This window comes from Heterodontus francisci, chromosome 6, assembly GCF_036365525.1.
Source record: "Heterodontus francisci isolate sHetFra1 chromosome 6, sHetFra1.hap1, whole genome shotgun sequence".
In the NCBI taxonomy this organism is placed as follows: domain Eukaryota; kingdom Metazoa; phylum Chordata; class Chondrichthyes; order Heterodontiformes; family Heterodontidae; genus Heterodontus; species Heterodontus francisci.
The window spans coordinates 11676098-11691423 of NC_090376.1; the positions used below are offsets into that span (position 1 = coordinate 11676098).

General features: G+C 43.3%; 1 protein-coding gene across 8 annotated transcripts in view; it reads right to left on the reverse strand.

The window, feature by feature from the left end:
- Positions 1-5768: 5768 nt before the first annotated feature.
- Positions 5769-15326, reverse strand: part of pak1 (p21 protein (Cdc42/Rac)-activated kinase 1) — a 205058-nt gene continuing 195500 nt past the window's right edge. For all 8 annotated transcript variants that reach the window (XM_068033116.1, XM_068033117.1, XM_068033119.1 and 5 more), the window contains 3 exons: positions 10221-10417; positions 8054-8191; positions 5769-6879 (listed from right to left, as the gene is read on the reverse strand). In XM_068033116.1, coding sequence (XP_067889217.1) covers positions 6793-6879; positions 8054-8191; positions 10221-10417 — 422 coding nt within the window. In that variant the 3' untranslated portion in view covers positions 5769-6792. The remainder of the gene's footprint in view (positions 6880-8053; positions 8192-10220; positions 10418-15326) is intronic.

Consider the following 15326-nt stretch of genomic DNA (forward strand, 5'->3'; position numbering starts at 1 on the left):
TTAGCAAGATAAATTTTTAATGCCTTTATCTTTCGAAATTTGCTCACCGGCCCCCTGGGCCAAGCAAAAATCGTTATGCGGCCCTACACCCAAAAAGGTTGGACAACCCTGGTATACAGGCACTGGGGAGATAGGAGGTGAGCTACCCGCCGCAGAATTCCCAGCCTCTGACGTTGCTCTTGTCGCCACAGAATTTGTGTGACTGGTCCAGTTCAGTTTCTGGTTATGGTAACCCCCAGGATGTGGATAGTGGGGGATTCAGCAACGGTAATGCCATTGAACAAGCAAAGATGGTTAGATTCACTCTTGTTTGAGATGGTCATTGTCTGGAGCTTGTGTGGCATGACAGCCCAAGCATGGATGTTGTCCAGGGTCTTGCTTCATATGGACATGGGCTGTTTCAGTATCTGAGGAGTCGTGAATGGTGCTGAACATTGTGCAATCAACAGTGAACATCCCCACTTCTGACCTGATGATGGAGGGAAGGTCATTGATGAAGCAGCTGAAGATGGTTGGGCCTAGGATGGTTGGTTCCTACCCTGAGGAACTCCTGCAGTGATGTCCTGGGACTGAGATGATTGACCTCCAACAACCACAACCATCTTCCTTTGTGCTAGGTATGACTCCAACCAGTGGAGAGTTTTCCCTGATTCCCATTGACTCCAGTTTTGCTAGGGCTCCTTGATGCCATACTCCATCAAATGCTGCCTTGATGTCAAGGGCAGTCACTCTCACCTCACCTCTGGAGTTTAGTTCTTTTGTCCATGTTTGGACCAAGGCTGTAATGAGGTCAGGAGCCGAGTGGCCCTGGCAGAACCCAAACTAAACGTCAGTGAGCAAGTGCTGCTTGATAGCACTGTTGACGACACCATCCATCACTTTACTGATGATCGAAAGTAGACTGAGAGGGTGGTAATTGGTTGGGTTGGATTTGTCCTGCTTTTTGTGCACAGGACATATCTGGGCAAATTTACACATTGCTAGTTATAGCTGTACTGGAACACAATAAGAACACCCAAGAACACAAGAAGTCAGAGCAGGAGCAGACCATATGGCCCATTGAGCCTGCATCGCCATTCAAAACGATCATGGCTGATTTTAGGATTCAACTCCACTTTCCTGCTTGCTTCCCAGACCCCTTGAGAGACCAAAAATCTGTCTATCCCAGCATTAAATGTATTCAATGACTGAGCATCCACAACCCTCTGGGGTAGAGAATTCCAAAGATTCACAACCCTTTGAGTGAAGTAATTTCGCCTCATCTCAGTCCTAAATGATTGGCACCTTATCCTGAGACTGTGTCCCCATGTTTCAGATTCATGACCAGCGGAAATAATCTGTGTCTACCCTATCCAGCCCCTTTAGAATCTTATTTATTTCAATGAGATCACCTCTCATTATTCTCAACTCCAGAGAATACAGGCCCAATTTACTTCAACTCTCATTATAGGACAATCCCCTCATCCCAGGAACCAATCTAGTGAATTTTCACTGCACCACCTCCAATGCAAGTATATCTTTTCTTAAATGTGGAGCCCAAAACTGCACACAGATTTCCAGATGTGGTCTCACCAAAACCCTGTACAATTGTAGTAATACTTCCTTATTCCTGTACTCCAATCCCCTTGCAATAAACGCCATTTGCTTTCCCAATTGAGAGTTGTGCCTGCATTATACTCCATCTGCCATCTTGTTACCCACTTACTTAACCTGTCTCTATCCCTTTGCAGCCTCTGTGTTCATCCCACAACTTACCTCTTTCACCTACCTTTGTTATTTAGCAAAATTAGATGCATTGCTCTCTGTCTCTTCATCTCAGTAATTAATGTAGATTGTAAATAGCTGAGGTCCCAGTACTGATCCTTGTGGCACTCCACTATTTACTGCCTGCCAACTTGAAAGCGTCCCGTTTATGCCCATTTGTTGCTTCCTGTCTGTTAACCAACCATCTATATATGCTAATATATTACCCCCAACTCCATGAACCCTTATCTTGCCGATTAACCTTTTGCGTGGCACCTTATTGAATTCCTTTTGGAAATCCAGGTATACTACATCTACTGATTCCCCTTTATCTACCCTACTAGTTACATCCTCAAAAAACTAATAAATTTGTCAAACAGAATTTCCGTTTCGTAAAACCATGCTGACTTGTTCTTATCAAACTGTGCTATTCTAAGTGCATTGTTAAGACTTCCTTAATAATAGATTCCAGTATTTTCCCCAACGACTGATGTTAAGCTAATTGGCCTGTAGTTCGCTGTTTTCTCTCTCCCTCCTTTCTTGAAAAGTGGTGCAACATTTGCCAACTTCCAATCTGATGGGACCATTCCCCAATCGGAGGAATTTTACAAAATCATAGCCAGCGCATCCACTATATCTGCAGCTATCTCTTTTAGAACCCTAGGATGTAGGCCATCAGGTCCTGGAGATTTGTCAGATTTTAGTCCCTTAAGTTTCCCCAATACTTTTTCTCCGCTGATATGAATTTTCTTAATTTCCTCATTCTTTTTAGCCGCTGGTTACTGTCTATTTCTGGTATGGAACTTGTGTCTTCTATTGTGAAGACAGACACAAAATATTTGTTCAATGCCTCTGCCATTCCCTCATTCTCCATGATAAATTCTCCTGCCTCTGCTTTCAAAGGACCAATGTTTACTTTAGCTATTCTCTTCCTTTTATATACCTAGAAAAGCTCTTACAATCTGTTTTTATGTTACTGGCTAGTTTACTCTCATTCTATTTTTTTCTTTTATCATCAACTTTTTGGTGGCCCTTTGCTTGTTTCTAAAACACTCCCAATCCTCAGACTTGTTACTCTTTTTCACAACATTGTAGCCTTTTCTTTTAATCTAATACTATCCTTAACTTCCTGAGTGAGCCATGGATGGGTCTTTCTGGCCGAGTTCGTTTTCCAAAGGAATGTATTTTTGTTGAACATTTTGATTTGTTTCTTTAACAGTTTCCCACTGTTCATTTACTGCCATACCTTTTAGTCTATTTACCCAATTTACCTTAGCCAGTTCTCCCCTCGTGCCTACGTAATTGGCTTTGTTTAAGTTAAAGATTCTTGTCTGTGATTGGAGCATGTCACTTTCAAACTTAACATGGAATTTAATGGTATTATGATCATTGTTTCCCAGTGGATCTTTTACTATGACATTGCTTATTAACCCTGCTTCATTACACAACACGGGATTTAAGACAGCTTTATCTCTAGTTGGCACCACAATGCATTGCTCCAACAAACTGTCCTGAAAACATTCTACACTCATCTTCTAGACCACTACTGCCAATTTCGTTGTCCCAGTCCCCATAATTATCACATTTGTTACATGCTCCAATAATTTCTTGTTTAATGTTCTGTCCAATGGTATAACTACTGTTAAGGGGCCTATAAACTAATCCCACCAGTATTTTCTGATTCTTGCTATTCTTTATTTTTACCCATACTGATTCTACTTCATGATCTTCTGAGGCCAGATCCTTTCTCACTAATTCCCTTATGTCATCCTTTACCATCAGTCCTACCCCTCCTCCTTTGCTATTCTGTCTTTCCAAAATATTGTGTATCCTGGAATATTTTTTCCCCAACCTTGGGAACAGCTAGGTTAAGGGCGTGGCTAGTCCTGGAGCACAAGTCTTCAGTACTATAGCTGGAATGTTGTCAGGACCCATAGCTTTTGCAGTATCCAGTGCCTTCACCTGTTTCTTGATATCACATGGAAATGAATCAGATTAGCTGAAGACTGGCATCTGTGATGCTGGGGACCGCAGGAGAAGGCGTTAGGAATGTTGTTAGGTAGGGAGCTCCAGGACTTTTGACCCAGCGACTACAAATGAATGGCTGATATATCTCCAAGTCATGATAGTACGTGATTTGGAGAAGAACTTGGAGACGATGGTGTTGTCATGCACCTGATTTCCATTCCTACCCTCTGAAGAGAACCTCTACAAACTTCCTTTGGTACAGTTCCAGTTGGGATTATGGCCCCATGCAGGTTTGAATCCTAATGCTGTCATATTCACCATGCCATTATGTTTTACGGAAACACATATCCAGGAAGGTTACCTTTTCAACACTGCATGAATTTCAAATCATGATATTCAGAGGTCATTGCCATGGCACTGCAGAAACAAAGCATCACAAGGTGGTGTGACAGAGTCTTGCAAGCAGAATTTCAACCAACCTTCCAATCCCAACCATCTCACTTAGTGGCAAACTGCCAAGGCCAATCACCTTTGTACACAAAAAGAGGGACACTGGAGGGAGAGTCTTGTGACCCCATGTCAATCAAACCCAGACTGATGATAGTCATAGAATCATAGAATGATGCAGCACACAAGGAGGCCATTTGGCCCATCTTGCCCACGCAGGCTCTTTGAATGAGCTATTCACTTAATCCCATTCCCCTGACCTTTCTCCATAAGCCCTGAAATATTTTTTCCTTCAAGTAGCTCCTCAATTCCCTTTTGAAAAATTATTGAATCTACTTCCACAACCCTTTCAAGGTAGTGCAATCACACCATTACTCACTGCACTGAAATAAAATCTCATTTCACCCTTCTTCTCTGTAAATGACCAACAGTTGATTGGCCTTGTGCCTACAAAGCACAAAACCGGCAATGAAGTGGCAAAATTTACTGCTAAAATAATGACGAGTTTGCTGTTATTAGTGTGTAAATCGTCCAGCAATTTGTGGTGATGAAGAGCTATCCTGTGAATTTGTGCCACTCCACCAATAGCCTTGTGTAAACAGCAGCTCACCTTCAACCTCTCGTGAGTTTCATGAAGTTGCTGTACTTGCATATTAATTGCCAATTAAACTCACTGCAGAAAGATACAGATCAGTCATGATCTCACTGATCGACAGAACAGGCTCGAGGGGTTAAATGACCTACTCCTGTTCCTTTGTTTCCTTGTGAGCACAAAATAACTGCTGTCGCTCACAAAGCATATTAATAAACTTAGCATCTACCAAAGGGTAGCACCCTCTCAAGTATTGCACCAGGAGTGCCAGGCCAGATTACACCCTCAGGTTGCAGAATGGAACTTGAACCCATGACGTTTGTCTGGGAGCCAACTAAGATTACACAAAGTACAATGAGCTCGCACAACACAATGGCACTTGGGCTGATGAGGCTCGAAGTCTGCTAATGGTCAATACTTACTCCAGCTTAAGTCAGAGCCTTTAGGAGAGCAGGGGCAGAAAATTAGAGGCTGCAACATTAAGCCTATTGTCATAGTCACTTTAAGAATTGACTTCCCAGTTCAGACACATAACATGCTTGAAAAGGAAAGCAAATGTAGAAAGGAGTAAAGGATGCAAGCTATAAACTGTACAGCCTTTTCCATTTATTAATTCCACATTTTTCTTTCAACTAAGTGATGTTACGACTAGGGCAGGTGGATGACAAGCCCAGAGTAGACAATTCAGTTCCTCAGTCACAATGACTTTCTTTCTTTCATTTGTTTATGGGATGTAGGCTTCGCTGGTTAGGCCAGCATTTATTGCCCATCCCTAATTGCCAGTGAGAAGGTACTGCCATTCCTTCAGGACGAATCAATGAAATAAACATTCAAAAGCCCACTGATCTCGGCCTGCGAAACACTCCGGCAACAAGTCGGCACAGACTCGGTGGGCCGAAGGGCCTGTTTCAGTGCTGTATCTCTAAATAAATAAAAACTGCGAGCAGTGTCAATCGTCGATGATGCCAGTCAATCGGCCCAGTTCACTCTTCCCAAAGACGGAAAAACGATTTCAGAATTATTATAACACACCCTTTTTATTTCTTTTCCCCCCAGGAATTAAAATTCCATAGTTTTGTACACTATAGACATTTTCAAAATTTAGCAGCATGAAAGTTGCTCAAGGCAAGTGTATGGCACCACTTTTCTTGGGTAGTAGTGTTCAGAAAACTGGTACAAACAAATATCTCACAGGTGAGGGGGAAAAGGAGGGACACGCACAGTAAAAAAACTACATGCCAGGCTGCACTGGGTGCATTAAAACTGATATTACTACAGTCTCAATCACTACTCCATGTACATAATCATTAAACAGCCTGTTGATACATTCTCGGTGATTTTAGAACAGCCTTGAACCAAAGGCCAAGATAGCAGAGAGATAGCAAGTCGATCGAAATATTAATTGAGATAATCGATGCTAAAAGAGAGAGGAGAGGGAGAGAAGCAAAAAAAAAAATCATTTAAGGATGCGGGAAGGAGGGAGAAAGAAAACTGAAAGCACTTCGCTGTCGACATATGTCGAGGGCCTATACTTTGAAACATACAAAAAACCCCCACCTCCCATCTGTTGGGTGCAAGTCAACAGTTTATTGTTCAGATGGAGACAGCAGTTCATTGACTCCTCTCCCTGCCACAACCACTCTCCCCCCAACCCAACTCCATTACCCAATACTACGAACTGAAATTCCACAGTGCCATAACTGTAATGTGCTATTATCCAGTACTTTTAAAAAAAAATTACACCCATTTCAGATAAGACAGGAATTTCACCCAAATGTGTTAACCAATGCTTTACAGTGCACATCAGAATCACAGCCCAGTAGCATTCTCTCTCTCTCTCTTCTCTCTGTTCCTGCCCCACCCACCCCTTTCCTGTAATTTGGCCGTGAAAGGGTTGGAGTTGGAGGAGCTCTAGGTCAGGAACGGCTGCATTGTGGGGATTTGGAATGATTCAGTCGTGGGGAGCTAGGCGCTCCGGCACGCAAATCAAGATGGGGATGGGGGGGATGGGGGGTGAGGGGTGACATTTGGTTCCTGTGGAATTAACGATTGTTCTTGGCTGCATCCTTCGCGGCCAGGATCAGTGGAGTCAGACTGGACAGCGGCTTCGCCAGCTTCAGGAATTGGTGCTGTCAACACAAGAGAATAAAGAGGGGATGAAAAAAAATTAATCGAAAGCAATTCTTCTCCTAAAGCATGATGCAGACAATAATAACATGCAAGTTAAATACTAATTGAAGAGGTTTCCTAGTCCATTTCTCAGATACAAACTCGCCCGTCCAATCTCTCACTCCATTCCAAGAAGCCGTGGCTCAGTGGGTAGCATTCTTTCCTCTAAATCAGAAGGTTGTGGGTTCAAATTCCAATCCAGAGACTTTAGCACAAAATCTAGGCTGACAATCCCAATGCAGTACTGAGGGAATGCTGCACTGCCGGAGGTGCCGTATTTTGGATGGGACATTAAATAGAGGCCTTATCTGCTCTCTCAGGTCGACATAAAAGATTTCATGGCAATACTGGAGGAAGAGCAGAGGAGTTCTCCTTGGTGCCCTGGTCAATATTCATTTTTTTGTTTGCTTTTTGTAGGATCTTGCTGCATGCAAGTCAGCTGTTCTCCTTTTGAATAGTGCCATTGGATCTTTTACATCCACTTGATTTAACGTCTCATTTGAAAGACGACACCTCTGACAGTGCAGCACTCCCTCAGTACTGCACTGGAGCGCTAGCCTGGATGGGGTTGCAGTTGAACCTTCTGACTCAGAGGTAAGAGTGCTACCAGTTGAGCCAATCTGACATTACAAGAACCTATCAAGAGTATTACCAAAAAGGTTTTGACTGCACTAATACCAACAAGTATTGCTCTGCTAAAACAATCTTGCAAAATCACCAGCTGCACAGATAGGCTATTTCACCCTTACTTTGTATCATAAATTCTTACAGCATAGAAGGAGGCCATTCGCTAATTATGCTTCTGCTGGTTCTTTGAAAAAGAGCTATCCAATTAGTCTCAGTCTCCTGTTCACTCCCCACAGTCCTACAATTTTTCAAGCATATATCCTATTCTCTTTTGAAAGTTACTTTTGAATGTGCTTCCACCACCCTTTCAGGCAGCACATTCCAGATCACAACAACTCGCTGCATAAATAAATTTCTCCTCATCTCTCCTCTTTGCCAACTGCCTTAAACTTGGATCCTCTGGTTAGTAACCCTCCTGCCTGTGGAAACAGTCTCTCCTGATTTACTCAATCAAAACCCTTCAATTTTGGGCACTTGTATTGACATGATCATGATAACCTGTCTCACCTGAAGCAGCTCCTTGGAGGAGCCTCTCTTCTCAACGTCCATTTCCAGACAGCGATTCAGGAAATCCCTAAATACAGACGACAGCCTTTCAGGATTTTGCAACTCCGGAGTCCCGTTCGTTGCTATCAGGTACAATGCCTAGTGAAATGAGGAGCCCAGAAAATACAATTAACAGGCTGACATCATCAGAAGACAAAAACGCAGTCACGTTTGTGGAACTTTGTTAGTTAACTTTCAGTCGTTCATGGAGTTTCTGCTGTAAATTTCCTTTTGCAATTTATGTAATGTTAAAACTTATGAGGCATGACATTGAATGTGTTTGGATGATACATTTAGAACATAACTAGTGATACATAATCAAGTCACTGTAGAAACTAATAAACATCTGGGTTGGATAAAGTGCAAGCTCTGAAAAATCTGACTTTGTAAAAAAAAAAAATGTTGTAATAATTTAGTAACATACAGTTCTCAATTTGAACCCCCACTGATACCCCCAACCCCAGCAGAAGCCAAGCAGCAGGGGTGTTAGTTAAAATGAATCAGGGATTTAGTCACACATTTTTCACTACGATTTGACTGGTTGCAATCTTAAGCTCCAGACAGCAAGAACACCAGCCCCAAAACAGCAGGGTCACAAGCCGGGCTCCGATGAAGCCACTGCAGATCCCAGCCAGAGGTTTCCTGCCACCCATTCCCACCTGGAGGCCAGTATATTAATTCCTGCTAGGCTTGGGCAGGAATCTGAGCCTGTATATATAAAATGAGGCCCGGGAGTCAAAACCACTCCGGGCCCTGGCTTGCGTGTTCGTCACTTGCCTTGGCTCCCCCTTGCATGGAATGATCCCACCCCACCCCCCAGTTAGCAGACAGGCCACAATGTTCCATCAACATATAAAGAGAAAGACAGGTTTGTGACTCTGGTGGGATCCTTCAGCACAACTGTTAATCTGCTTCTTGCTTTAAGGCACTGATTAAGCTGCGGCACATTCTCAATATTTTCTGTTTTGAGAAAGCACCTGGTTATGTCGAAAGCAAATCATAACCAGTAAAACACAAGAAAAAAATGCAAAGGAGTCATTAATTCTCATAAGGACAAGTGATTTATGGTCACTCAGAAATCAGCATTTTCACTGCCCCAGGCACTTTGTCCATGCAGACTTGCAAATCTACTCGGGTTGGAAATCACATTACATAGGGGGAAGTATAGAGATTTGCAGGAGTTGCCCAGGGATGATCACTTACTTTGCTGAAGAAGGAAAAGGAGAAAGAACTTGCATTGATGTACAGCCTTTCACACACTCAGGACATCATAGCTGGTGAATTACATCTGAAGTGTAGTCATTGTTATTTTGTAGACAATCATGGCTGTCAATTGCAGCACAGCAAGGTCCAACAAGCAGCAATGAGATAAATGACTAATGAGCCAGTTTTAGGGATTAATATTGGCCAGAGCAGCAGGAGAATGCCCCCGTTTTTCTTCAAAAAGTGCCATGGGTTCTTTCATGTCCAACTGAAAGGCCGGTAAAGGCCCAGTTTAACATCTCATCCAAAAGATGGCATACTTCTGACAGTGCAGCACTCCCTCATTGCTGCTCTGAGGTGTCAGCCTAAACTATATGCTGCAGAAAGGCTTGAACCCACAATCTTCAGACTTGAGAGGTGAACATGTCAACACAAACGAGCAGAGGAGTGAGAAGGGAGACGCTCCTGATTTGAAGGGTGGGCGGGAGAGGAACTGGAGCCACCCAAAGTCATTCTTGTGCCCTACCCAGTAGCCAGTGGCACAGCAACAATAGCAGAAGTCTGGGAGCAGGCTATTTGCTCTTTTGCCATCCAAGGCATCTTCAAAGAGGTTGGAAAATACATGAGCGTAAAGGTCTCCTTTCCCCAAATTAACAAAAAAAGTTACTAAGTAGCTGGAGTCCTCCCCTGATCAGAGCTATCATGTTAAATTCCAGTTAAGGCTCGACACAGCTTCATCTTTAAGCGAGGGCTGCTCTACTAAAAGCAACCGGTAGGAGAGCAATGAATGCAGGGGAAGCCTCACACCATCCTCAGATACGTCATGAAGATGCCAGCCTAATTAGGTCTCCTAGCTATTTTCTGGTAAGATTTCGGAGTTCAACCAATGTTTATATTTATCAAATCAAGGGAAAAAGAATCTTACCCGTAGAGGGTTCTCATTAAGGTAAGGAGGTTCTCCCTCAATCATTTCAATTGCCATGATTCCCAGCGACCAAATGTCTACCTTGGGACCGTATGCTTTTCGCGTGACCACTTCAGGTGCCATCCAGTACGGCGTCCCCACCATGGTGCTTCGTTTACTCTGTTCTGGCGTAATCTGAGCGCAGAAGCCAAAGTCAGCTGGGGGAAAGAAAGTAAGAGTGAGAGATTAGTGTCACATTATTCATTACCAAGGCCATTGGCATACAAAGGTATGAAACGATGGGCAGGAAAAGACCAGCTGGTCCATCAAGCCTGCCACAAACTCAATGGCTGGAGCATCATGACTAGACACTTACTACAACCCCCATTACCCGTTTAATCTCCAGGGAGAGGCGAACCTCCCACAGAACAAAAACAGGTCCAATAAAGGAAAAAGTAATCTGAAAACAAACAGTCCAGAAGATCACATGGACCAAGTGCTATTTGCCTTCTATAAGATGCAATTCTCTGCCCCAGTCAAGAACCAGTCCACCTCCCTCTTGAAGATGCCCAGAGAGTTTGCACCCACCGCCAGTCAATGGTTTGTCAATTAAACTGCAGCAATGAGAGGAGGTGCGGGGCATGTGTCACATGGAGTGTTTCTGGGGTGGACATGGATATTGTGCTCATAATTTCCTTCATGGTGAATTCTTATTTTCCTCAACTCAAGCACAGGAAGTAACTATGCAGAGGCTAGGAAGTCAATTTTCAAGGGGAACTGATGACAATGAAATGTTGTAAGTAACTGCATTCGGTTTATAGGTGCTCAATAAAGAGAAACGTTCGTGCCATTATTGAAATACTGAGTGGCTGTTTCCTCTGGCTAAAGAGTCTAGAATTAGGGGGCATAGTCTCAAGATAAGGAGATGAGGTAAGATGAAATTTATTCAGTCAGACGGTTGTGAATCTTTGGAATTCTCTACCCCAGAGGGCTGTGGATGCTCAGCCACTGAATATATTCATGGCTGAGATTCTTCTTTTCTTCTTTTGGGCCTCCTTATCTCGAGAGACAATGGATACGCGCCTGGAGGTGGTCAGTGGTTTGTGAAGCAGCGCCTGGAGTGGCTATAAAGGCCAATTCTGGAGTGACAGGCTCTTCCACAGGTGCTGCAGAGAAATTTGTTTGTTGGGGCTGTTGCACAGTTGGCTCTCCCCTTGCGCCTCTGTCTTTTTTCCTGCCAACTACTAAGTCTCTTCGACTCGCCACAATTTAGCCCTGTCTTTATGGCTGCCCGCCAGCTCTGGCGAATGAGGTTGAGATTAACATTTGGACATTAAGGGGTCAATGGATATGAGGACTTGATGGGAAAGTGGAGCTAAGGTTGAGGATCAGCCATGATATTAAATGGTGGGGCATGCTTGAAGGGCCATAAGGTCCTTTTTCTTATTTTCTTATGAGAATGCGTGCCCTGCAGAAATGGAACAAGAGTATAGAAGCATGCAAGCCAAGAATCTGGGCTTTCATTGTCTGAACTGCAAAATGGCTGCTTCAGGTTTTCCTGATAGACAATGATTAAGGATGTTATCTTCCAAGACGCCCTGGAGGATCCTGGAACACCAAAACTAATTCCGGATATTGCAGGCAAATCTCTTAAGTGTCCCAGTCAGATCAATGGAGGAAAGCAATCAGGAGGCTGGCCTCCAGTATTAGAAATCAAGAGCCAGCACCTGGTGAGCTGTGCCCAGCCCAGATACAATGGTGCCATTTCTCTTTCCCTTGTTCTACTTCCAACTTGATTCCCAAATAATGGAGACCAAGACTTAGAATAAAGCAAGTGAAACATACTCGGGCACATTAGCCTCAGTGAAGGTCCTTTTGCTTTACTCTCTCTGCAGTCTCGCCCCATCCCATCTCTGTAACCTCCTCCAGCCCTACCACCCTCCGAGAACTCTGCATTCCTCCAATTCTGGCCACCTGCGCATCCCCAAATTTCATCGCTCCACCATTCCTGGCTGTGCCTTGAGCTAGCTTGAAATTCCCTCCCTAAAATGCTCTGAATCTCCCTCCTCCTTTAAAGGTATTTTTAAAAAAAAATTTGAATTCAATTAATAAATATGGAATTTAAAGCTAGTCTAACGATGGCCAATAAACCATTGTCGATTGTTGTAAAAACCCATCTGGTTCACTAATGTCCTTTAGGGAAGGAAATCTGCTGTCCTTACCTGGTCTGGCCTTCATGTGTCTCCAGACCCACAGCAATGTGGTTGACTCTTACATGCCCTCGAAATGGCCTAGCAAGCCACTCAGTTCATGGGCAATTAGGGATGGGCAATAAATGCTGGCCTGGCCTGTGACGCCCACATCCCATGAAAGAATAAAAAAAACATATCTAGCTTTCCCTTAAATACATCTATGCTATTCACCTCAACTACTCCATGAGGCAGCAAGTTCCCTAATCTAATCACGCTCTGGTTATTTTCGCCTGGATTCTGTATTGGATACATTAGTAACTTATTTATGGTTCCTAGTTTTGGTCTCGTCCGCAAGCGGAAACATTTAGGGAAAGAATGTTGTCAAGAGAGCCCTATGAACTTTTTGTACAAAAAGGTACGGAGGACACAGGAAGGTGCTTGATGGTTCAAGCCACATCAGACAAGACATTGACATTTTATCTGCCACGTGACCTGTACATCAAGTTTGGCACATAGTACATTGTTAACAGGATTTCCTCCAGCATGAACAACTGCTCAGTGTGAAATCCTGAAAACCAGGCTTGTTTTTCTGCCACCTGCTTTTCTCTTCAGAACATATGACGTGCGAAACATGACTACCATCAAGAATAAATGTTACAGAGAGTTCTTTTTTTAAAAAAAGGTTATTTTAAACAGTTTCTCTCTTTTCCAAGTGACAAGGCAAGAGCAAGCAGTAGAGGGCCATCCTCTTACTGGTCTTATTTCTCGGGATGTGGGTATCTCTGGCAAGGCAGGTATTTATTGGCCATCCCAATAGTTTCCCTCAAGAAGTTGGTGATACTATGGAGTGCTTCCTAGACCACAGTGGGTAGTTGAGATTCAACCGCAATGGTCCGAAGAATCGGTTATTCTATCCTGCTCTGTTATTTTATCACAGCAGCTTCCCTTCCTTGAAGGCTGACTCTCTGCAGTGAGCAGATTTATTCTGAGTGCGCATACTCGGGAGGGAGAATCTCCAATCGCTCCCCACTCTGTCACCAATTTCTCACTTTACAATACAATTATGGTACATGTTGCTCACATCATATTTCTTTTCAATTCTTCCTATAATTTTCCATGACTGAAATCAATAGTGTTTTCTTTAAATTACAGAAGGGCATCAAGGGATATGGATTAAAGGCAAATCAGTGGGAGTTAAGGCATAGATCATCCACGATCTGACTGAATGGCGGAACAGGCTGGAGGGGCTGAGTGGCCTGCTCCTGTTTCCTCCCTGTATTGAAGTTCAGACTCGACAGAACAGCTCTTTCTTTTTATTCTTTCATGGGATGTGGGTGTTGTAGACAAGACCAGCATTTGTTGCCCATCCCTAATTGCCCTTGACAACCGAGTGCCCTTGAAAACTGAGTGGCTTGCTAGGCCATTTCAGAAGGCAGTTAAGAGTTCACCACATTTCCGTGGGTCTGGAATCATACGTAGGCCAGACCAGGTAAGGACAGCAGATTTCCTTCCTTACAGGACATTAGGGTTTTTATGACAATCGATGATAGTTTCATGGCAGCATTACTGAGACTAGCTTTCAATTCCAGATTTTTTATTAATTAATTGAATTTAAATTCCACCAGCTGCCATGATGTGATTTGAACCCATGTCCCCAGGCCATTAGCCTGGGCTTCTGGATTACTAGTTCAGTGACATTATCACTATGCAACTGACTTCCCAAGCCCATTCTTTACTGGAATCCCAAAATTGTGGAAATCACCCCCCTTAACAGGAACCCGCTCCCACAAGGAGTAGTTGAGACTAGCACAGGTGTATTTAAAGGGAAGCTAGATAAACACATGATGGGGAAAGGAACAGAAAGATATGTTGACGGGGATAGATGAAGAAAAGGAGGAGGAGGCTCACGTGGGGGATAAAGCTGAATGTAATACAGCACAGAAACAGGTCAAAGTAATTACAAATTTGCCTCATCCCATCTCATCTACTATTTTCCATCTTGGTGACGTCCTGTACCACCAGCCTTTGACAGTGCTTCTACCTTTCTCAGTGAAAAGACTACTCTTCAGAAAATGTATCCATGTTAAACAGTGATGACTTAGCTGGGAGTCTGGGTCATGTTTTTCATCCGTCTGTCTATTTCCTTTGATATGAAATACTAAGGCAGGGCCTTTGCACGCTGCCAATGATTTATATACAATCTGCAACAAGCACTAAAAATAAAGGAGAATATAAAACGAGGGGCACGATGGAATTTATAGCCTGTCTCAGACACTCGATAGATCATTTGTTACATTTATACATCATGTCTTATTTTTAAAACAGCATAATCGTAGCACTGCTATTCATGGTCAGAATTGAAATGATTGGTTAATTCCCCAAATCACACCTGCAGGCCACACTGCTGTAAGTGACTGGGATTGATTTTATGCACACAATTTGTACTGTTTAACTATCCTTCACTCATTGCATTATATTGGGAGACTCTCGGCAGTTTCCATCATGAGTTGTATTTGCTGTAGATTTGTAGAGACTGCTTCAAATAGACTCTGTAGAATGCTGTATCATGTGCTGTTTGAATAGACCCCGTTTACTGCAAAGTAGACTCTGCTGCAAGTCTCATCCTGCCTCTAACTCATTGGCTGACGCAGTGGTCAATACTCTGTGGGAAGATCTTGTTTGACCAACTTGATCAAATTTTTTGAAGAAGTAACAAGGAAGACAGATGAGGGTAGTGCAGTTGATGTGGTCTATATGGATTTTAGCAAGGCTTTTGATAAGGTCCCAGAGGGCAAACTGTTTTAAAAAATAAAATCTCATGGAATCCAGGGAAATGCAGCAAGGTGGATACAAAATTGACTCAGTGGCAGGAAACAAAGGGTAATTGTTGACGGCTGTTTTAACGACTGGGGGGCTGTTTCCAGTGGCGTTCCAC